Source organism: Schistocerca serialis, chromosome 7 (genome assembly GCF_023864345.2).
Source record: "Schistocerca serialis cubense isolate TAMUIC-IGC-003099 chromosome 7, iqSchSeri2.2, whole genome shotgun sequence".
Classification (NCBI taxonomy): domain Eukaryota; kingdom Metazoa; phylum Arthropoda; class Insecta; order Orthoptera; family Acrididae; genus Schistocerca; species Schistocerca serialis.
The window spans coordinates 492613436-492638270 of NC_064644.1; the positions used below are offsets into that span (position 1 = coordinate 492613436).

A 24835-nucleotide genomic window follows, 5' to 3' on the forward strand; every position below is an offset into this window, starting at 1 on the left:
TTTGTGGAATTGCTAAATTTGTTATGTGTGATCCCACTTCATGTGGATTTCAGACTGTTTCAGAGAATTTACTAACAAACAAAAAACTGACCACTCATTAAAGAGATAACCAATAGTATAAATTTAATTACAGAACAAAATCATTTCCGTTTTGAGAAGAAATATTACTTAAATTATGGTTTCCCAGTGAGCTCTCCACTATCAGGAATATGTTCATAAAACATTTACAACGAAATCATTGCTTAATAACCACAAAAAGACTATAATATTTTCATCTGGTACACACCTGTTGACGATGTAACATGTCTGGCTGGTAAACTTAAAACAGACAAGCTCCATGCAAACATAAGTAGGATATAGAACAACTTTCAAACCACTACAGGCAAAGGAAGACCAAAAAATGTTCATTTCCTGGACACAACAATAATTAGCAATAATGGCAATCACAAGTTTGACATTTACAGATGACCAACAGCAACAGGCACAAAATCAGCCACAAAACCATAAGCTAGCAGCTCTCCAACGCAGGACACATAGACTGAATGAAATCCCACATAACGCACAAAAACATGGAAGACGGGTGGAAACAATTCTACAAATAAACCAAACCAATGGACATAACTCCCATATTGCACTAAAACTCGATAACAGGACCCAGATTCAAATAAAGTTAAAAGATAACATGGAAAAGATAAGAGAACCACAAAAGTCCACAAGGATAACGAATACTGCAGTACACACAGTCACAGAGAACAGAACCACCGATTGAAAGATAGATCAAAATCAGTATATAAATTATCAGACACACACAGATCGTCACACAGATTATTAAATGAACTAAAGAAATAATTATGAGGGTTGGAACTTAAATAGGGGCAACTATTTATTCACAACCGATACAAAAGAGTTACGTAATGAGATATTCACTCTGCAGCTGAGTGTGCGCTGATATGAAACTTCCTGGCAGATTAAAACTGTGTGCCCGACCGAGACTCGAACTCGGGACCTTTGCATTTCGCGGGCAAGCGCTCTACCATCTGAGCTGCCGAAGCACGCCCGGTACTCACAGCTTCACTTCTGCCAGTATCTCGTCTCCTACCTTCCAAACTTTACAGAAGCTCTCCTGCGAACCTTGCAGAACTAGCACTCCTGAAAGAAAGGGTACAGCGGAGACATGGCTTAGCCACAGCCTGGGGGATGTTTCCTTTCTTTCAGGAGCGCTAGTTCTGCAAGGTTCGCAGGAGAGCTTCTGTAAAGTTTGGAAGTTAGGAGACGAGATACTGGCAGAAGTGAAGCTGTGAGTACCGGGCGTGAGTCGTGCTTCGGTTGCTCAGATGGTAGAGCACTTGCCCGCGAAAGGCAAAGGTCCGGAGTTCGAGTCTCGGTCGGGCACACAGTTTTAATCTGCCAGAAAGTTTCAAAAGAGTTACGTGTTTGCACCTGTTACTGTCCTTCAAAGTAGTCACCAGCGTTGTGTAGAACTCGTTGCCAGTGATGTGGATGGCGTAGTATTCCGTTAGCAGTGCCTGTTCTGTTGATGGTGCGAATGGGACGGTCTACTGCCTGTCGAATCTCTGAAACAGTTCTGCAGCGAATGCTGCTAGTGGTTCCTTCATCTTCGGAATCAAATCAAAGTCACAAGGGCTTACGTCCGGGGAGTATGGTGGATGGTACAGTACTTCCCAGTCCCAACGACCAAACAGAGCATCCACAGCTTGGGCTGTATGCGCCCCCGCATTGTTGTGCAAAATAATGGGTGGGTTGCGCAGAATGTGTCGCCGCTTCTTTCGCAAAGCTAGTCTCAGGTGAAGCTCCAAAAACGAACTGCAATACTATGCATTGACAGTCTGCCGTGGAGTAACGCTATCCAAGCAACATATACAGTGTCTATAATAATTAATAGTGAAAAAGACACAGTTGCCATTATCTCACAAACGACTCGTTTGCGAATCTTATTTTATTCGATTATTTTGCTTTTGTTGTATATTTTCACCCATGTCAGTATTCAGTATTAATTACGATACATCCTACACATTCCAGTGAGTGTGTAATCAGTATATCTGGGATCGACAAGCACAAATTATAAGAAATAACGTATAAGAAGCTGAACGTATGAAAATAGACCTTCAACCTTTCCTGTGCCTCTGAAAACGATAGTCCATCAAGCACCAATCCTGCAACAAGGTAAAATTATTATAATAAAGAAATATAACGGAAAGCTGCTAAATATACAGGGAACTTCCATTTACAAGAGGCCTTTAAATGAATAAGAAAGCAATTAACTGCCATATTAATATAAGTAATAACTTAGTCTCCATGTAAGCCAGAGAGACAACATAAAAACCACGAGAAATAGAGCAAAGCTATATGAAACTATAGCTCATACAATCTCACCAACACCACCATCACCTCCTCCACACTTACATAAAAATAAAGCACAGACTACTATAAAACCAATATTATCAGTTCCCAGATTGAGATTTTCACCCTGCAGCTGAGTGTGCGCTGATATGAAACTTCCTGGCAGATTAAAACTATGTGCCGGAACAAGAATCGAACTCGGGACCTTTGCCTTTCGTGGGCAAGTGCTCTACCAACTGAGCTACCCAAGCACTACGCACGCCCCGTCCTCACGGCTTTACTTCTGCCAGTACCTCGTCTCCTACCTTCCAAACTTTACAGAAGCTCTCCTGCGAACCTTGCAGAACTAGCACTCCTGAAAGAAAGTTTCCATCGTCCAAATCCCCCACCTTACCCAATGCGCCCCTCCCGCTAAAACACATAAACAATAAACAAATGAAATAAAGGAACCGTGTACTCCCAGCATTATGCATCGAAAGGCTACAGAGTAACGGTAGTCAGCAGTTGGTAATACTACAGACGGTATACGCACAAACAAACTAAAAGTTTTAGAAATACCTTCGTGGAAAGGAAATATAGATGTGAAACGTGTATGCAGGTGTCAAGAATAGAACATCGTGAACTGTACAGAACAACCAAGTAATAATTCCATAGTGGTGCATATAATTACAAAGGACTATACTAAATCGTAATCGGAACAAAAATCTGTTGAAAGTCTAGCGTAACATGTGCTGAGAAACTTGCTGTTAAAGTACATATAGCCAAACAACTATAATGCAATAACATATTTTGCACTGTTTCATAACATACATAATATTTAAATATAGTGAGAAAACCAATATGTAAAACAGGTTGCTGGAGATGCATAGAAAACAAAAGCAGAGAAACATGTTTGGCAACAAAACAGTAAGCCTTTTAACATACTCATACTGTATTTCACAATAAAAATTATTGTTGAACTCATATTAATTTTGACCAGTTATAGTCCTGAGAATGATTGCCATTTCTTCAATTTATGTGTTTGGTGGATTCCCTTGCTTATTCCATTTTTGATTATGTTGATTCATATATTGGTTTTTAAGAATACACTGACGTGATATCAAATGACATAAGGCTTTCTTTCTACGCCTGGAATTTCTATGTCTTGATCCTCCTATTTTAACCCTGAAATTTTCTAGGTTTTGTTGTTTTCAAAGATGTATATCTTACATAGTATTGTGTGTGTATGTGTGTGTGTGTGTGTGTGTGTGTGTGTGTGTGTGTGTGTGTCTGTGTGTGTATGTGTGTGTGTATATGTGTGTGTGTGTGTGCATGCTCGGTGAAGTTATAGGGTGCAGCATTTCTAAAATTATTGACTGGTCTTAGAGGAATATTTTGTCTCTTTTTATGAACGTGTTTTTGATATTTTTTAGTGTTCGTTGAATGATACTCTGGTATCTTACAGTTGGATCATTGGTCATCTTGGTAACGTAGTTATCAATCAAGAGACCCAGGATTTTGTATGTTTACCACTGTTCTTTCACGACCATCATTACATTATTATTATCTACTTTTTGTCAGTATACATTTGTGTTATTTTAGTGGCTGTTGTACCTTCTTGCATGGTCTTCAAGTATTCTGCTTTCGTTTCTTTTGATTATTCGTTTCATTTCTGCAACAGCTCATTTTGTTGTCATGTTTCCATTAAAATTTGGTGTGCTGAGCCTTTCGTTTCCTTTATATTGTGTTCATATTCCGTTATATATATATATATATATATATATATATATATATATATATATATATATATATATATGTGTGTGTGTGTGTGTGTGTGTGTGTGTGTGTGTGTGTGTGTGTGTGTGTGTTCCCTTGTTTGGCGAGATTTATGTTAGGTGTCGATTCTGTCATGGATATTATGTGATTCATTCTTGACTTTTTTATGATTGTGTTGTGCTTTTGGCTTTGTTTTTCCTGTTTTTGTTACAATTCCACTTACGGTTGTGTGCCTTTACTCTTTCTGTTATTTCGCCATGTTAACTGATATTTCCCACAATTTAGTCTTCAAAAACCGTTGATACTACAGCTTCAAAACAAGACATTGATTGTGTCGAAATTTTTTGTTAGTGTCAGAGATGGAGTTCATACACTATTAAGGTAGTAATAAGGAACGACGGAAGATACATAAATGTATGAAAAAATAGTCTTTGAGTGATTTATGATGCACTTATTTCCGACCAACCTAACCAGGCCCCAGTTTAAGTCTCCTTCGAAAACATGTAGAAATCTTTGCAACATTTTTTCTATACAAACTAAGAAAACATGTGGACAAGATAATAAAGAGTAAAACACAAAGGTTATTTTACCAACATATTTGTTTAAGAAATGGCAATTACATATTTTCTATGGAATGAGATAGTATGAGATTTGGTAGATTCAAGTTACCTGTTATACCATGTTGCGATTGTCCAGTGTGTGATAGCTAAAGAAAACTGTGTATGAAGCTACCAAAATATTGACAGAAAGTTATCATACTGAACCTAAATTCATAGTATGAAGCTGTTTCGTTAGATATCCTAAGACGAAACAATTGTATGTGAGACACTTGTCAAGCCAGGAGCGTTGAATGTCGACACAGACAGATGTACATACGCCACAGTGATTCAGCGTCTTATCAACACTACGAATAACGCTACACGGGCCATTAGCGCTACACATGCTATTGTTTGAAATTTTATGCTATGATGCTCCGCTACCTTCTTGTCGCTACATACGATCCACTTCTGTCTATTACGTTCACGCATACGTCTCCACCGTAACATTAGGCCCTGCAAGAATCAAAATATCACTGTACGGTAAACACATTTTTCTGAGTCCCAGAATTGTTCTGTGTTGGAATTCACTCACAAGCTGAAACTGCACCCTTGGATGTCGACGAGACATAAAAAAAGCACTAGCTTTCACTTCACCACTCCACTTGACTGCGTAGTTGCGTTTGGCTTTTGTTGAACCAAAAGGCCGCTGCAAGGTTTACGACTAAATCAATTAACTTATTACTGTTATACATTCTTTACGCTTCGAGTCATGCGAACAAATCCAGTGTACAGTTTTATGTCAGTACGCCTCGTGATTCAGTTGCTTCTGTTTACGGTAATGGTCTGTGTGATTTCTGCAGGATCCCATACCTTACTCGTCTAATGGCAGCGTGGAGGCACTGGAAGACGCGCCGCACTGCGCCCAAGAGAGCGGCGGAAAGGAGGACTGCCTCTACCTCAACGTCTACACACGGCAGGTCAGTGTCCTGGACGAATCTCTGACAACATAGTGTTTAGTTCAACAACATTTTCGTTCAAAGCACGTGAATGGTGTTATTTGCTAAGTGGTGAGTGCTGAAATCGAAAATGTTTGTTTTTGGCTTTTGAGCTGAATTTTCTTGAGACACACTACTCTCTTCCTATAGAAATCCTCACTAACGTTGCATATTACTTACTCTTCTTTATCTTAACTTAAATATTCTGCAGATTTAATTGCCAAAAAATAATCGCAACACATACAAGCAATTACCACATATGACTTTCAGTTCTGAAATCTACCTCCAAGAAATGAAGGTGGTTTGGCAGCGCTGCCGATGAGTCATGCTTACGCCGTCGGCACACGGACCGTGCTGTCGGACGTTAACGTTGACCGTGCCAAGTTCAACGTGCTGCTGAACGCTCAGGAACGATGTGACTTGTGCATACGGTACGTGGGCCCCAACGTGGTATACGCTATCGCAACGCACTCCTGTGGCAATTGAGGGATGTTTCTAGTTTGTAAATCACACAGTTTACTCAACGGGCGCGCGTAAAATTCCCACGTTAGCTGCATTAAAACGCACATTTCCTCCATCGTCCACGAAAAGGAAAGTACCATGTCCAGTCAATAAGGAAACAGGTTTACAAAAGTTCCATTACAAACAGTGCGTTACAAATTTGGAATACTTCTGCGCGTAAGATAAACATTATTTCATCATTCCCACATTTTAGTAAAGCCCCAAGGTCAGTCTTACTTGATCACTGTTCCTACCCAGTAGCAGAATCTTTGCAACATGTAAATTACGAAGCGTAAAAGAAAAAGGAGCAAAATATCTTTATACAAGTAGCGCAAGCTGTCTTGTAGATTAAGCCAATCGTACAAAGTCACACTTCAAAAAAGGTGAACTGATATTTACATAACATCAAATATTATAGTATAGACTTATATTAAACTAATAATAAAGTATCAGAACCTAATGAAAACGCGAATGTTAGGAAAAAAAAAACCTGCAAAACTCAAGACGCGAACCACAACTCCACCATTCAATTTTTTTACACGATAGTGACGCTACCCATCACGCTAAACCAACATCACGCCTGTAGAATCTAATCATATTATGTTACCTGTCACTGAAAACTTTAATCTTAGATATGTTACTAATTGAAATTTAATTATAAAAAATTGTACGAAGAACAGTGCGTTTTGGGTGGATCGTCAGTGTGTCGCTGCCTTCAAATAGCCTACTCTCATAATACGGAAGTTACAATTATTCTTTTGCCACGAATATGATGTTTCTCAATATTTTACCGTAACGAATCACACAGTTAACAACGGGTTTTCCAGTGATTCTCAGTTTGCTGGTGCTCAGAAACGGCATATATACATATAGGCTTGAAATGAATGCCGTTATGGCGCCTCACAACTCTGTACTGAAGGAGATGGCGTGCTTGTGACGTAGGTGGCGTTGTGGCATCTCATTGGTCAACGCTCAGACGCACTCTCACAATATCTGACACGCCAGATACCGCTCTACACGTTCGGAAAGACCCCCGAGCGTGCTATTCCACGCTATGACGTCAGAAACTCGGCACGCTCAACGCTCATCGTTCGGATGCACGCTCCGTGTGCCGACGGCTTTAGAAACGTATTATCACGTTTGCACTTGCATATCAGCAGCAAGAGTTCGCAGAATTGTTAGAAGTAACTGGCTGCTGTGCTAAATTCGTGAACGTTTGTGTCAACTCAGAAGAAGAAACGCCTTGTAACTGTGTAAATAGCGCAAATTTATTTTATTATATCTGTGGTAGTTAACTCTGAAATTGAAAAAACAGGAAAATCATCTGTTGTAAAAAGGTGCTATGAACTTTATTTCGTTGTAAGGTTTGTTACCTGGACAAGAAATGGGCCATCCCCCTCTCCCCCCTCACCCATGTCCAATTCTGGTGATAATGTGCTACACCCCCTGCTACCGAAGCACGACTCACGCCCGGTCTCACAGCTTTACTTCTGCCAGTATCTCGTCTCTTACCTTCCAAACTTTACAGAAGCTCTCCTGCGAACTTTGCAGAACTAGCACTCCTGAAAGAAAGGATACTGCGGAGACATGGCTTAGCCACAGCCTGGGGGATGTTTCCAGAATGAGATTTTCACTCTGCAGCGGAGTGTGCGCTGATATGAAACTTCCTGGCTGATTAAAACTGTGTGCCCGACCGAGACTCGAACTCGGGACCTTTGCCTTTCGCGGGCATGTGCTGTACTTTGGTAGAGCACTTGCCCGCGAAAGGCGAAGGTGCCGAGTTCGAGTCTCGGTCGGGCACACAGTTTTAATCTGGTAGGAAGTTTCATATCAGCGCACACCCCGCTGCAGAGTGAAAATCTCATTCTGGAACTTCAATTGCTTCTTTCACTGTTGAGTCGCAGAAAGATGTAGTCGAAGCTAAACTTTTGACGTTATCGTACACCATTCAATGCCCAATGTTAATACAGTGCTATCACCGCCGATTTATTAGGTTGTAAGAGCCAGGTGTACCTGCGGTGCTCCGAGCATGCTTCATGCACTTACGGGTCGTCTATTCGATGTATGAACGGCCATACTCGCAAGGAATCTTGTAAGCACCTGGCTTCCGACGCACCAAATCATCTTTAACGGAACCCTGCTGTCTTTGGCGGAGGGTGAAAAATCATTTTCACTTTGTATTTTCTGAGGATCAGTCCTATTTTTGACGATAGGCTACCCATGTATGTTGGAAAAGTCATGGATTTAAAACTTTCCGTGTCTTGTCCAGCATTCCTTATGCCCACTGTTGGTTTCATTCAAGTCTCTTACATGTCTACTGTGGAGAATATCCGATGGCTTCAAAAACTCTTCCCAAATGTAGAAGCTCGTTCTCTAGACCTCGTCAGAAATGACGTGTACTCCGTGTACCAGAGTTATGAGAACACTCATTGCCTGCGAAGGGTGGTAGCAGCTATTTGCAAGCAAATGGAAATCTTTACTGGTCGGTTTCCGATATACAGCATGTCCCAAAGTGTCATCATCTTTGCGTCATACCAAAACATCCAAAAATTGAAGGCATCCTTCTTTTTTGATTTTCATTTTGAACTGAATTTGTCTATGGATGGAATTCAGATGATTTAAAAATTCTTTTAATTTATCTTCACCGTGGGGCCACTCTACGAACGTATCATCAACATACCTTCAAAATACTGTGGGCTTCAAGCTGGCAGATTTCAGCGCCTCTTCCTCGAAGTCCTCCATAAAGCAGTTGCCCACAAAGGTCGACAAAGGATTACCCATGGCGACACCGTCAGTCTGTTCATAAAATTCGTTGTGGAATAAAAGATATGTAGAGGGAATCAATGGATCACACAACGCACTCTTGGCGAAAACGAGGAAAACTGTGAGATACCGTAATTTACTATCTGCTATCAGATCTGTACATCATCATAGTGGAGAATTTCCGATACTAGCGCCGGCCGAAGTGGCCGTGCGGTTAAAGGCGCTGCAGTCTGGAACCGCAAGACCGCTACGGTCGCAGGTTCGAATCCTGCTTCGGGCATGGATGTTTGTGATGTCCTTAGGTTAGTTAGGTTTAACTAGTTCTAAGTTCTAGGGGACTAATGACCTCAGCAGTTAAGTCCCATAGTGCTCAGAGCCATTTGAACCATTTTTTCCGATACTAGCTCCTACTGAGAATGTGACAGGCGAAAGCAGTGACCAAACGTCGAAGAGAGCAAAGGAGATGTGCGTGACGTCCTACGTTTCAGCACCACCGTGAATCAGATGGGTCACACTTCTTGTCTCAATGACCTTGTTTGTGTTCAAACACTGTCGAAGCTACGGGATGAGCTCTTACGTTACTGATTAAAATGGTGGAACCTGCTTCTTCAGAGTTCACTGTAACATCCATGCTGTGTTTCTTCTGAATACTTCTCCAAGAAAGGTGCCGTAGTTCTTTGTAATGTCAGTTACGGAGATTCTTGACCATGATGAGTGGTCCTTTATAGTCAGAAAACGGTACTTCTCCACAGTGGGATCAAGTTCCTTTCTATTCCGATTGTCTTTCGCTTAATGTAGAAGAAACATGACAACTTCAAACAGCTGTTCACACTTATTCAGACTTTGAAGTGCAAACGGGGTGTATATGAAACTCTGAAAGTAACTGCAATTATTCTCGACATTAAACTTGAGCATACAAAGCACTGCTGCAATCTATAAAAACCAACAGCAGAAAAATCACTGTTATGAGAAAATATTGCTTGCTCGAAATTACCTACTCACTGGACTCTCGTTAACTCCAAAAATGTGTATCTAACTCTGCTGCGCATTAAAATTGGGTCTCCTCAAAACAAAACTCGACAAAACCTCACGCGGATTCATGAACTTGGGAGAGAAGATTTCATGGGTCCCTGATGCAAAAATAAAGGAAAGAGTATTTATAACAGCCTAAATTATGGAATAATGTCTCATGATTTATTTCTTGATATGTTGAGTAAAATAATGAGTTAAGTTGAGACAATGGCATGACTGATTTTGAGAAGTGTCTGCCAAAACTTTTTGGGCAAACTTAGGACAAAGAACTGTTACGATATTGTACAATAATTATTGAGATAATACCACCTTATGGGATCTTAAATGTCACTCAAACTACATTTGTTGAATGTTAATTTGCATTTCTTGCCGGACAAACTTGGCGCCGTTAGTGACGAATATGGAGAACTGTTGCACCAGAACATCTCAAACTGGAAAGTGTTATCGAGGCAATTGGAACACCACAATTTTGTCCAGCAAATGCTGGTCCTTACAAAATGACGTTCGTGTAACAAAGTATAACAGGAAGTCAGGAAGGAAACATTTTTAGGTACGATTCTTTTCTTTACTTGTACGTTACTCGTTTCTTAGATTCCTTTACGTAATGCCAATGCTTTTTCTTTCTGTTGGCATTTGCAAGTCTTGTTGCGAGAGTGTCTCATTTTGTTGGATACATGTAATATATATGTTGTCTAAACAAATCCATTATTTCGGAAAACTGAGGCCGATACACAAATTGTGAAATTAGATCCGGATTCAAGAGCGAATTATATACCAAAATGTGTTTATATTGCTCTTGTAAATAAAATAAAAACAGATTTTTTTGTTGACAGTTGATCTTAGAGTATTTGACGGCAAATTGAAGCGAATTTCTTGCTTGAACTGGCTACACGTATGTTCATTCAATCGTTCAAAAGCTTTAATAATACCACCACATTTTGGGGTGGCGACTTCTCGGATAACTTCAGAAGTAGTGAATTTTGAGCATCTCATTCTATAATAACGGCGGATTCACAGGCCGTCAGGTGATAACGTTGGTTCGTAAGTATCATCTAGGCGCATTATATATAGTAAGGAGGACTGCTTCGCTTCTGAACGCCTCCCGTTTTCCGCCAGAAGCTGTGCGGGGATTGAAATAGCCAGCTTCGGTGCAGTGTCGTTGTTCACAAAGGTTCAGATTTCAGCTTTGTTTGAACATGTCTTCACCTTTACATATCTTTTATTCCACAACGAATTTTATGAACAGACTGACGGTGTCGCCATGGGTAATCCTTTGTCGACCTTTGTGGGCAACTGCTTTATGGAGGACTTCGAGGAAGAGGCGCTGAAATCTGCCAGCTTGAAGCCCACAGTATTTTGAAGGTATGTTGATGATACGTTCGTAGAGTGGCCCCACGGTGAAGATAAATTAAAAGAATTTTTAAATCATCTGAATTCCATCCCTAGACAAATTCAGTTCAAAATGAAAATCAAAAAAGAAGGATGCCTTCAATTTTTGGATGTTTTGGTATGACGCAAAGATGATGACACTTTGGGACATGCTGTATATCGGAAACCGACCAGTAAAGATTTCCACTTGCTTGCAAATAGCTGCTACCACCCTTCGCAGGCAATGAGTGTTCTCATAACTCTGGTACACAGAGTACACGTCATTTCTGACGAGGTCTAGAGAACGAGCTTCTACATTTGAGAAGAGTTTTTGAAGCCATCGGATATTCTCCACAGTAGACATGTAAGAGACATGAATGAAACCAACAGTGGGCATAAGGAATGCTGGACAAGACACGGAAAGTTTTAAATCCATGACTTTTCTAACATACATGGGTAGCCTATCGTCAAAAATAGGACTGATCCTCAGAAAATACAAAGTGAAAATCATTTTTCACCCTCCGCCAAAGACAGCAACACTCCTGGGTTCCGTTAAAGATGATTTGGTGCGTCGGAAGCCAGGCGCTTACAAGATTCCTTTCGAGTATGGCCGTTCATACATCGGACAAACGACCCGTAAGTGCATGAAGCATGCTCGGAGCACCGCAGGTACACCAGGCTCTTACAACCTAATAAATCGGCGGTGATAGCACTGTATTAACATTGGGCATTAAATGGTGTACGATAACGTCAAAAGTTTAGCTTCGACTACGTCTTTCTGCGACTCGACAGTGAAAGAAGCAATTGAAGTTCCGTTGGCAACGAATTTAATTAATAGATATAGCGGCTTCAGCACGGACAATTCATGGAATCCGCCACTTTCTGTAATAAACTCACAAAGCTGTTGCAACGGTGCAGCTCGCAGTGATACATTGATACCACTGTGCGCAGCCATAGATCTGATTTCATGCATGTGTTGTACCTCTTTGCCGCCGATCAACGTCCCTGGCACCTTGCATACCTGTGGCCGCATGCGTAGTAACGCGTTCCGCAGGTTTAAACACACGTTGCAAGTGCCGGAGCGGCAGTCACCTCGCCTCACTCTGAAGATGGCTGGACGGTATACAGCCGAAATATCAGAAGATAAAGTGAAATTTATGCGGCTGCACGCCCGAAATTTTATGGAACAGAAAAATTGCCAGTAATTCGACGCGCATATCGCCGAAGTGGCGTCAAATCGAGAGACTTGCACCCGGCGAACGGTCTTCCCGACGGGAGGGCCTCGTCACACGACATTTAAATTTTACCAGTAATGCTATGGAACAATGAATCGGTCCGTTATAAAAGAGTCTTTCCTCAAAACTACTGAAAAAATTATCCGAAAGATAAGACATAGAAAGTCCTAGGCCTAGAATGTAACTGCCACAAAATTACTCATACATCTACACAATTTCTGGATAAAACTTCTTCTGTTGACTCTCTCTGGACAGAAGTGGAAGACAGAGCCCAATTTCATCAAGAAAAAGATTAAAGAATAGGTCGAATGCGAAGTGGTTCAATACCTAGGGACAATACGTCGCGCAAACTGCCCGGAAATGTGTAACGGTTTGAATGAAGTAGTAAGAAGGCAGTGGTACCAACCTAAGACTGTTGCCCATTTGTATGTAGTAATATGACCTATTTTGAAAATGGTATCGGTTTATAGCCTCTTCGTTAATACCCTTCATTTATTTATGCCAATTTCTTTGTTTAACTTTTTTGTTCGTGTATTGTAAAATTATATAACTTGCTTTGTTTTGCGCAAAACAATATCTTAATATATTATAATAAAATCTAGACCATAAGGCTGCTCTAATAATAAAGTGATGGACTGTACTATTTCCAGCACCTACGGCTAACCTTCGAGTTTTGGAGCAAGTTATGGCATGTTTGACGCTAACGCTCGCTTCGAAGAAAGGAAGAAATATAGACTATAGTCCTATGTTCCGTCGACGAAGTGGTCTTAAAGAAGGAGTACAAGCTCATATAAGACAAAAATATGGGAGAAAGTCTACTGTACCGTTTTTGGAGGAACAAGATCAACATAAGCCTTAATCAACTAACGGAAACCACAAAAAAACTGAACCCGGTTGTTTGTATAGGACTTTGAACTCTTCTTCTACGGAATTTGATGACCTAATCACAGTTCCACCTGGCTTAATGTTGACTGAGAGATATGTGAGGTCACTGTAATATCTGAAGAAAGCGATATGATAAGACAGCAGTCGTTCGATCAGTTACTAAGATAGCTGATATCTCTGGGAACTCCACACTGTAATCTCACGACTGTTGACTCCTTTCTGAACGTCGAGTGGCAATCGAAAATTAGAAGACGTCATTCATGAGCAACTGTAGTCTGAGAGGATCGTTACTTCTTCCTCACAGCACGTCGTATCAGTTGGGAAAAGAAAAGAAGGGTGAACAGTGTCAGCCCAAATCGCCCTCAATCGGCCAGACGAAAATTACAGTTATGTATATGGTTTGTATCCCATTAACAACGCAATAATGTGTAGAGTGAATGTCTTTGATGGTCATGGTTTACTGCTAACTCAGACAACCCAGACGGTTATATCTACATAGATCGAGAAACACTAACTTACCGTGTATTTGTGTGTTGTATATGTCCATTATCGTCAAGTCATGCGTATGGCGTAGGCAGGAATCAGCAGAGGTAGATGAAAGGCTCTCCGAGTCATTAGAAATGATTCTTTAATGTGTGTGGGACTACAATGTAAAAAAGTCTCGATAATTAGTACTCAGTTAAGGTGGCAGACAATTATAAACCTGAAATCAGGTAATGTGACAGAGGCAAGAAGCAGCGATGCTAACAGCGTGTTTGCGAGATGTTCCCCGGCACAGAGAAAATGTTGCTAATAGAAGACACCTACCCGTCATCGAAATTAATCCGCATTGCGCCTGGTCACGAATCGAAAGCACCTCAAAACTGCTAACAAGGAAACAAAGTGGTCATGTATGTGACTGGACTATTAAGACCATTATGTAAGCATGTCTTGTAATGCACAAGGTGTGACAAAGGTAGAATGGTACAGACCGTACTGCGATACGAGAATAGGCATGTTACACATAGGGAAAGAATATTGTGTGATGTGTTGAACATGGTACCTGTATCTCAGGAACTGACCACTTGATATGGAACTGTATTCATCAGGGAAACTGACAAAAGTGGGAGAGGGGATCTAGAGGACATTGTATGAAGGACAGCAAAGGCAAAGGAGGCAGAAACCGACAACACAGAGTAGAAATGTAATTGAAATTGGGGGGGGGGGGGTTGGAGGGAACGAGGAGGAACCACATACAGGTATTACGGCTGAATGGCAATAGACGGAACCTCAGTAAGCCTAGAAAGTTTATGTCGGTGCCTTGATGATATCGAAGGAAAACAAATGCAGTGATGGCCTGAAAAACTGATAAGTAAATTGGACACGATAAAAACAAACAATTCCTTCATGACATTCATTCGAAAAAACAATTTCCTTTTTCAATAGGCCTGTCAGAGATGGGAATAAACAAAAGCTGTTTGTCTTGTATGTCATTCCTTGTATCACTTAAGAATGTAAGACGCTCTAAAATGCTAAATTTGGTGGGAAAATAAGTTTCGACGAGAGCAAATATCACATCATAGAATCAGTACATAGAGTACGTAGGAGATGAGGGAGCACGAGTGTCCCTGAGGGTTTTCACAGGATTACAAGACTCTTTCGTTGATACCGGCACGAGACGTTCAGATATGAAGTAGCTAGTACAAAAATATTAAGATGCAAGATTAATGTACTGGTGTAATATTAATTTTAAAAAATCTGTCCCCAGCAGATTTTCCATATCCAATCATTTATTCAGATTAGTTGCTCGTAAAGCTTAGCGTCAGAGAGAGGGAGAGAGAGAGAGAGAGAGGCATACTAGACCATGACCGAATCCGTTGCTACAGAGAGCGTTAATGTGTTCCACCGCCAAACTAGATGTGGTTTCTCGACAGTTTTCTTCTAGAATACCTTTCAGATGAGAGTATACCCAGAAATACAGTACACAAGATTGACACAGACATGGCGCACGTAGCTTAAATACCTTAGAAAGCCTAACAACTTTTATTGTAACTGACGTTTGAAGCACCTAAAACGGCACTCAGCCATAGATTTAAAATAAAGAATGAAGTGTCATCCTGCCCACCATTCTCTGACACAGCCACATCTGGTGTGGACTCTGATTAACAGATGTATTAGTATTTGTCTGACCATCATCTAGAGCGTGTTATAAATTTTTCAGAAACCATTTGGTCCCAGAGAATTTTACTTAGCTATCCACAACAACCCAAGCCGCCTAATTAAAACTCAGAAATATCTTACACTAACAGTCGATCAAAAATTAAGATGAAACTCTCGTCTGCCGATGCTAAAAAAGAAATAAAAACCCAAAACAGACTGGCACTACTAACCGACGAACATGGGTATTACATATAGAACCCTCAACCGTCACAACCTTACCTATGTTAATGTAGCATCAGCTTCCACTCCTCCCAAGACTTATTGGTTCAATCAGATCCTGGAGCGGCATGTACTCCGCCTCGTATCTTTTACAGCCCATAAAGTTCCCATACCTCCTGAAACAACAGAACACCTTCGCCTCTTCAATATCTCCATAAGTTTGAGTCCCAACATCCTGCCGTCCCTCACATCCATGAAAGCTCTGGTTTACTGCTGCACCTCTATCAACACATCCCACCTTTCCCTTCATCAGCAAACACTCCATGACCCTTCCCAGCATAACTCAGTCGCCTTTCCTTCTCAGACGAAGAACTCATCCCTGAAACCTACCATTCCGTTCAACCACAACCTACCATACCCATCCCAAATGAAGTCTAGAACAAACCCTGTGCTTGTCTAGTTCACATCCCACACACATTGAAAACATCAGTTCCTTCACACACAGACACCCCACATCCTTTACCATATAACATCATCTCCAGTGCTTTCTACATCACAATCCCTAGCCACAGTTCAGAGAAACCTCATCATATCATCTTCATAATAAAAAGATTGTACATCACAACATCATCATTTTGTCATAAACACCCTTCCTTTAAACTCTTAAATTAGTGTACCGGGTGATCAAAAAGTCAGTATAAATTTGAAATCTGAATAAATCACGGAATAAAATGGTTCAAATGGCTCTGAGCACTATGGGACTCAACATCTGTGGTCATAAGTCCCCGAGAACTTAGAACTACTTAAACCTAACTAACCTAAGGACATCACACACATCCATGCCCGAGGCAGGATTCGGACCTGTGACCGTAGCGGTCACGCGGTTCCAGACTGAAGCGCCTTTAACCGCACGGCCACACCGGCCGGCAAAAATCACGGAATAATGTAGATAGAGAGGTACAAATTGACGCACATGCTTGGAATGACATGGGGCTTTATTAGAATCAAAAAAATACAAACGTTCAAAAAATGTCCGAGAGATGGCGCTTCATATGATCAGAATAGCTATAATTAGCATAACAAAGTAAGATAAAGCAAAGATGATGATCTTTACAGGAAATGCTCAATATGTCCACCATCATTCCTCAACAATAGCTGTAGTCGAGGAATAATGTTGTGAACAGCACTGTAAAGCATGTCCGGAGTTATGGTGAGGCACTGGCGTCGGATGTTGTCTTTCAGCATCCCTAGAGATGTCGGTCGATCACGGTGCACTTGCGACTTCAGGTAACCCCAAAGCCAATAATCGCACGGACTGAGGTCTGGGGACCTGGGAGGCCAAGCATGACGAAAGTGGCGGCTGAGCACACGATCATCACCAAACGACGAGCGCAAGAGATCTTTCACGAGTCTAGCAATATGGGGTGGAGGGCTATCCTGCATAAACATGGTACGTTCCAACAGGTGTTTATCAGCCAGGCTGGGGATGATGCGATTCTGTAACATATCGGCGTACCTCACACCCGTCACGGTAGCAGTTTTGCTGTCCAGCGCCATCTGTCGGACATTTTGTGAACTTTTTTTTTTTTTTTGTTCTAATAAAACCCCATGTCATTCCAAGCATGTGTGTCAATTTTTACCTCTCTACGTTATTCTGTGGTTTATTAAGTTTTCAAATTTATACTGACTTTTTGGTCACCCTGTATATTAATTCCGACACTGTCCATCTTAAATGCTAGAGGAGCGATTCTGGAGATAAGTGTTCTGGTTGTTTAGCATATACAACAGACACATGTGAGGACCTAATCTACAGCTACACGTTTCCTTAGTCAAGGTCCTTCTTCTCGCTGCCTGTGTTCTACTCTTCACACACTCTCACTTAAAAAAGCACAAAACAGAAGCAAAATCAAAGCAATTAAAGATATTTGGACATCAGGTCCTCGAGTTTCTTTAAAGCAAAAGCCCAAAAGTAATAATCACACTTCGTTTTTGGATCTTTAGGTAAGGCATATAAAATCTTTAGAAAGCGAACAGCGACAGATCTGATTGTTAACGAGTCATGCCACCAGCATATTTATGAAGAAGTGGCCTTCAGAATTTTAGTAAACAGAGCCATTAGTGTACCAGTGAGCTCAGCAGATTAACTGAATTAAACGCTATTAAACATGCTGCAGTAACCAGTGGATATGATATAAGTATCGTGAACCGACTTATCTACAGGAGGAGAGAAACGAGCTAAGTATAAAATGATCATTGCTGTAAAATGTAATCGAAAAATATCAGAAAAATTTGTGAACATATTTAAAACATTCAATGTCCAGTAGGCATTCAGAATGAAAAAAAGTTCTATGTAGTTTAAAGCATGAGATTGGGAGCAAGATAAGTAAATCAGAACAAATGGTTGTACTCGTATATCGAATAGAGTGTACATCCTGTAACACGAAATATGTAGGGCAGGCGGGAACATAATTTACGATTAGGCATAGAGAGTACCACGACGCCTTCAGACTGGGCTGACAGCCTAACTTATACCCTACTAATAGGTTTTATGCAATCCGCATCATCTTCAAATACCACATGCAATGTTTTCATATTCTCTCACTCACTAGGTGCAAAATATTAGTACTACACAAAAAATGAACAGGACATTTATATAGTAAATTTAATACCGCTAAATTTTGTACAGGGATACATTTTCACAAAAGAATCAAAAAATAATCAACCTAATAAAGATTTTGGACACAAAGTTCTTATCTTATTTTAAAATAAAGAAGCCGTAGTTTTCGAATTATTCAAGAAATACGTGCAAAAGTGACCTTATAACGCGTTTTTCTTTAATAACTCGAAAACCGTGGCCTCGAGCGAAAACGTATCACAGTACAAAATCTAACAACGTTAAATTTCCTACAGAAAAGTTCTGTTCATATTATTTTCTGTATGGACAACAGTTTGTGCGTAATGAGCAAGACAGTATGAGATTTTTGCAATTGGTATTAGAAGACGTTGTGGGCTGCATAAAACCCAGCGGAAGGGGCAGCTGAATCCCACCGTGTATTAGGATTTAGAGGTGATGCACTTAAAGAGAAAGAGGAAATAACTTCTTCTAATTGAAAAACTCAAAACTGCAATTCACCAGATAGATTTGATAATGTAGAAACAGAAGAGAACAGTAACGCTCTCTTCCGCAGGTTTATTGATCTTTTTTGAGATCAGCGGTAATATGATAGGCCTATATGTAAGCAATCTGAATATACAGGGTGGTCCATTGATAGTGACCGGGCCAAATATCTCAAGAAGTAAGCATCAAACGAAAAAAATACAAAGACGAAACTCGTGTAGCTTGAAGGGGGAAACCAGATGGGGGTATGGTTGCCCCGCTACATGGCGCTGCCATAGCTCAAACGGATATCAGCTTCGTTTTTTTAAAATAAGAACCCCCATTTTTTATTACATATTCGTGTATTACGTAAAGAATTATGAATGTTTTAGTTGGACCACTTTTTCCGCATTGTGATAGATGGCGCTGTAATAGTCGCAAACCCGTAAGTACGTGGTATCTCGTAACATTCCGCCAGTGCGGACGGTATTTGCTTCTTGATACATTACCCGTGTTAAAATGGACCGTTTAACAATTGCGAAAAAGGTCGATATCGTGTTAATGCATGGCTATTGTGATCAAAAAGCCCAACGGACGTGTGCTATGTATGCTGCTCGGTATTCTGGACGACATCATCCAAGTGTCCGGACCGTTCGCCGGATAGTTACGTTATTTAAGGAAACAGGAAATGTTCAGCCACTTGTGAAACAGGACCACGACCTGCAACAAATGATGATGCCCAAGTAGGTGTTCTAGCTGCTGTCGTGGCTAATCCGCACATCAGTAGCAGACAAACTACGTGAGAATCGGGAGTCTCTAAAACGTCGGTGTTGAGAACGCTACATAAACATCGATTGCACCCGTACCATATTTCTATGCACCAGGAATTGCATGGCGATGACTTTGAACATCGTGTACAGTTCTGCCACTGGGCACAAGAGAAATTATGGGACGGTGACAGATTTTTTGCACGCGTTCTATTTAGCGACGAAGCGTCATTCACCAACAGCGGTAACGTAAACCGGCATAATATGCACTATTGGGCGACGGAAAATCCACGATGGCTGCGACAAGTGGAACATCAGCGACCTTGGCGGGTTAATGTATGGTGCTGCATTATGGGAGGAGGGATTATTGCCCCCATTTTATCGATGGCAATCTAAATGGTGCAATGTATGCTGATTTCCTACGTAATGTTCTACCGATGTTACTACAAGATGTTTCACTGCATGACAGAATGGCGATGTGCTTCCAACATGATGGATGTCCGCCACATAGCTCGCGTGCGTTGAAGCGGTATTGAATAGCATATTTCATGACAGGTGGATTGGTCGTCGAAGCACCATACCATGGCCCGCACGTTCACCAGATCTGACGTCCCCTGATTTCTTTCTGGGGAGAAAGTTGAAGGATATTGGCTATCGTGATCCACCGACAACGCCTGACAACATGCGTCAACGCATTGTCAATGCATATGCGAACATTACGGAAAGCGAACTACTCGCTATTGAGAGGAATGTCGTTACACGTATAGCCAAATGCATTGAGGTTGACGGACATCATTTTAAGCATTTATTGCATTAATGTGGTATTTACAGGTAATCACGCTGTAACATCATGCGTTCTCAGAAATGATAAGTTCACAAAGGTACATGTATCATATTGAAACAACCGAAATAAAATGTTCGAACGTACCTACGTTCTGTATTTTAATTTAAAAAACCTGTTACCAACTGTTCGTCTAAAATTGTGAGCCATATGTTTGTGACTATTACAGCGCCATCTATCACAAAGAGGAAAAAGTGGTCCAACCAAAACATTCATACTTCTTTACGTATTGCAAAAATATGTAATAAAAAAGGGGGGTTCCTATTTTGGAAAACGCAGTTGTTATCCGTTTGACTTACGACAGCGCCATCCAGCGGGCCAACCATAGCGCCACCTGGTTTCTCCCTTCAACCTAGACAAGTTTCGTTCTTTGTAGTTGTTTCGTTTGACGCTTATTTCGTGAGATATTTGGCCCAGTCACAATCAATGGACCACCCTGTATACGTCTGCCCCCGTCAGAGGTTCGAGACCTCCCTCGGGCATGGGTGTGTGTGTTGTCCTTAGCGTAAGTTAGAGTAAGTAGTACTTAAGCCTAGGGACTGATGACCTCAGCAGTTTGGTCCCATAGTCCTTACAACAAATTTCCAAATTTGAATATATACTATTGGTATGTTGTTTTCTTCAAGTCCCCTGAGATTTCTCTGGAATACAGTGGGATGATTGATGACTCAGTGGAGTTACTTGGCCAGTGCATGTATAGGAGCGAGTGTGACTTGCAGCAGATGTAACTGGTGTTACAATTATATGAAAGGAGGACGCTGTTGGTTAACGGCCGGTAGAATAGGGAAGCGAAACAAGGGATCAGCTGTTGCCAATTTTAAAATAAGACAAGAAATTTATGTCCGAAATCTTTTTTGTTTTTGTTTTGATTATTTTGTGATTCTTAAGAGCTTTTGTGTGAAGGGTAGAATACAAATACCCAGATGACTTGAGCGTAACTGTGGATTACATTCCTCACATTTGTGGGTCGTAAGCTAAGTAACGATAACTATTGTATGTAAAGCTTTAGACTGCGGATAATACCCCTTACATTTTTGTGCTGTAGGCTAAATAATGATGACGGTTGTATGTGAAATTTTAAAATTGTACAATAAAGGCCATAAGGCAGCAAATTAGGCGATGTCTGCCCACATGTACGAGGGACACTCCAAAATAAATGCACACTATTTTTTTTTAATCCATCTTTTATTCTACAAGTTTGAAAGTTTTGCAGTGTGTAGATACATCCTTTAGGAATAATATTTTCATTTCTCCATATAATTTCCATCCCTCTCAACTGCCTTACGCCATCTTGGAACCAGCGCCTGTATACCCGCACGGTAAAATTCTGGACTAACCTGTTGGAGGCACTGTTCGGCAGCGTGCACAAGGGAGTCATCATCTTCAAACCTTTTTCCACGAAGGGAGTCTTTCAGTTTCCCAAAGAGATGATAGTCACATGGAGCAAGGTCAGGACTGTAAGGCGGGTGTTTCAGTGTTATCCATCCGATTTTTGTGATCGCTTCCAAGGTTTTTTGACTGACATGTGATCGTGCATTGTCGTGCAACAGCAAAACATCCTGCTTTTGCCGATGTGGTCGAACACGACTCAGTCGAGCTTGAAGTTCCTTCAGTATCGTCACATATGCATCAGAATTTATGGTGGTTCCACTTGGCATGATGTCCTTCGGAATCGAAAAACCCCATAGCCATAACTTTTCCAGCAGAAGTGTGGTTTTGAATTTTTTTTTTTTTCTTGGGTGAATTTGCGTGATGCCTCTCCATTGATTGCCTCTTCGTGTCTGGTGAAAAATGATGGAGTCATGTTTCATCACCTGTCACAATTTTTCCAAGGAATTCATCTCCACCATTCTCGTACTGTTCCAAAAGTTCGCTGCATACCGTTTTTCTTGTTTCTTTGTGAGCCACTGTCAACTTCCTGGGAAGCCACCCGGCACAAACCTTTTTTAACGCCAACACTTTCAGCATTCTGCAAACACTTCCTTCCTCTATCCCAACGTAGCGTGACAATTCGTTCACTGTGCTGCATCTGTCAGCAGTTACCAATTCGTTAACTCTCCGCATATTGTCTGGAGTGTGTGCAGTACGAGACCTGCCGCTGCGAGGACAATCCTCAATATTGCCGTGCCCACTTTCATCACGTAATCTGCTTACCCACCAACTAACTGTACTGCGATCGACAGCAGCATCTCCATACACCTCTTCAACCTTTTGTGGATGTTTCCCACTGTCTCGCATTCACAGCACAGGAATTCTATGAAAGCACGTTGTTTCTGACGAACGTAAGTGTAGCAGCCATTTTGAAGACATGCTGTGACGGCGCCACTCTCGGGAACAGGTTGAACTAAGTTTGAAAACAAGCGGGAAACTTTCACACATGCAGAATGAAAACTGTATTTTTACAAAAATAGTGTGCATTTCTTTTGGAGTGACCCTCGTAGTAAGAGAATATAAAAAACATTTAAATAATAATAATAGCAATAATAATAATAATGAAAAATATATGTCTGTCACATTGTAATACCACAGCTCGACGGGTCGGAGGGAGGTGCAGCTGTAATGGTGTATCTCCATGGGGGTGCACTCACCAGCGGTTCTGGAGATTCGACTGTCTACGGTCCTGATTTCTTCCTCGAAGTGGACGGTATCGTCTTCGTCACCCTCAACTACAGACTCGGCGCATTAGGTACCTATGAAACATTTCTTACGTCATGCAGTTTAACTTAGTTTCAATATTCAACGATCATTGCGCGTTGGGCGTGTTTCCTTCAAAATTTCGCAAGCAAGAATCCCCATGTCTTCGAATATTTTCACTTTATTCAAAATATGGAGAATATTGATATTCACATCCATACTTCAAAATACTGATTTTCACTAGCTGCGACATAGTCGTTTAATATAAACAGTGATCCAGGCATTGTCAAATGTTTTTTTATTCCAGCCTTTGATCACAGTATTCCGCACTTACGTTTAGTGAAAAAAATACGAGCTTACGGAATATCGGACCAGGTTTGTGATTGGATTCAGGATTTCCTAGAAGAAAGAACACAACATGTCATTCTTAACGGTTCAAAATCTGCAGATGTAGAGGTAATTTCGGGAGTACCGCAGGGAAGCGTGATAGGACCTCTATTGTTTACAATATACATAAATGACTTAGTTGACAACATCGGTAGCTCCGTGAGGCTATTTGCAGATGACACGGTTGTCTACAAGAAAGTAGCAACATCAGAAGACTCGTACGTACTCCAGGAGGACCTGCAGAGGATTAATGCATGGTGCGACAGCTGGCAGCTTTCCCTAAACGTAGATAAATGTAATATAATGCGCATACATAGGGGCAGAAATCCATTCCAGTACGATTATGCCATAGGTGGTAAATCATTGGAAGCGGTAACGACCGTAAAATACTTAGGAGTTACTATCCGGAGCGATCTGAAGTGGAATGATCACATAAAACAAATAGTGGGAAAAGCAGGCGCCAGGTTGAGATTCATAGGAAGAATTCTAAGAAAATGTGACTCATCGACGAAAGAAGTAGCTTACAAAACGCTTGTTCGTCCGATTCTTGAGTATTGCTCATCAGTATGGGACCCTTACCAGGTTGGATTAATAGAAGAGATAGACATGATCCAGCGAAAAGCAGCGCGATTCGTCATGGGGACATTTAGTCAGCGCGAGAGCGTTACAGAGATGCTGAACAAGCTCCAGTGGCGGACATTTCAAGAAAGGCGTTACGCAATACGGAGAGGTTTATTATCGAAATTACGAGAGAGCACATTCCGGGAAGAGATGGGCAACATATTACTACCGCCCACATATATCTCGCGTAATGATCACAACGAAAAGATCCGAGAAATTAGAGCAAATACGGAGACTTACAAGCAGTCGTTCTTTCCACGCACAATTCGTGAAGGGGGGATCAGATAGTGGTACAATAAGTACCCTCCGCCACACACCGTAAGGTGGCTCGCGGAGTATAGATGTAGATAGATGTAGAAGTCCTTCGACAATGACCGGTTTTAGGCAGTAATGCCCATCTTCATTACTACATGTTGTACAACAGATCTGAAGATGGTCATTACTGACTGAAACCGGTCATCGTCATCGTCGAAGGACTTCATATTGTGATCAAAGACTGGAATAAAAGATATTTGTACTGATTTTCTTTAGTTGGATAGGGCTCAAATTATGCCTTATTAATATTTCTTGTTGTCACTGTATGTTTTATATACCTGATGTTCAGTTGCTTGAGCAAGGGGTATATCTACAATCTACATCCACATCTTTCCTCTACAAGCCAATTTACTATCTTTTCCGCCTTTCATGTCCCATTCA

At 41.1% G+C, this 24835-nt stretch overlaps 1 protein-coding gene across 1 annotated transcript in view; it reads left to right on the plus strand.

Moving 5' to 3' along the window:
• Nucleotides 1-24835, plus strand: part of LOC126413174 (cholinesterase 1-like) — a 187428-nt gene that overhangs the window by 60795 nt on the left and 101798 nt on the right. Inside the window, exons 2-3 of the mRNA XM_050083069.1 lie at nucleotides 5516-5632; nucleotides 23027-23183. Of these exons, the coding sequence (XP_049939026.1) occupies nucleotides 5516-5632; nucleotides 23027-23183 (274 nt within the window). The remainder of the gene's footprint in view (nucleotides 1-5515; nucleotides 5633-23026; nucleotides 23184-24835) is intronic.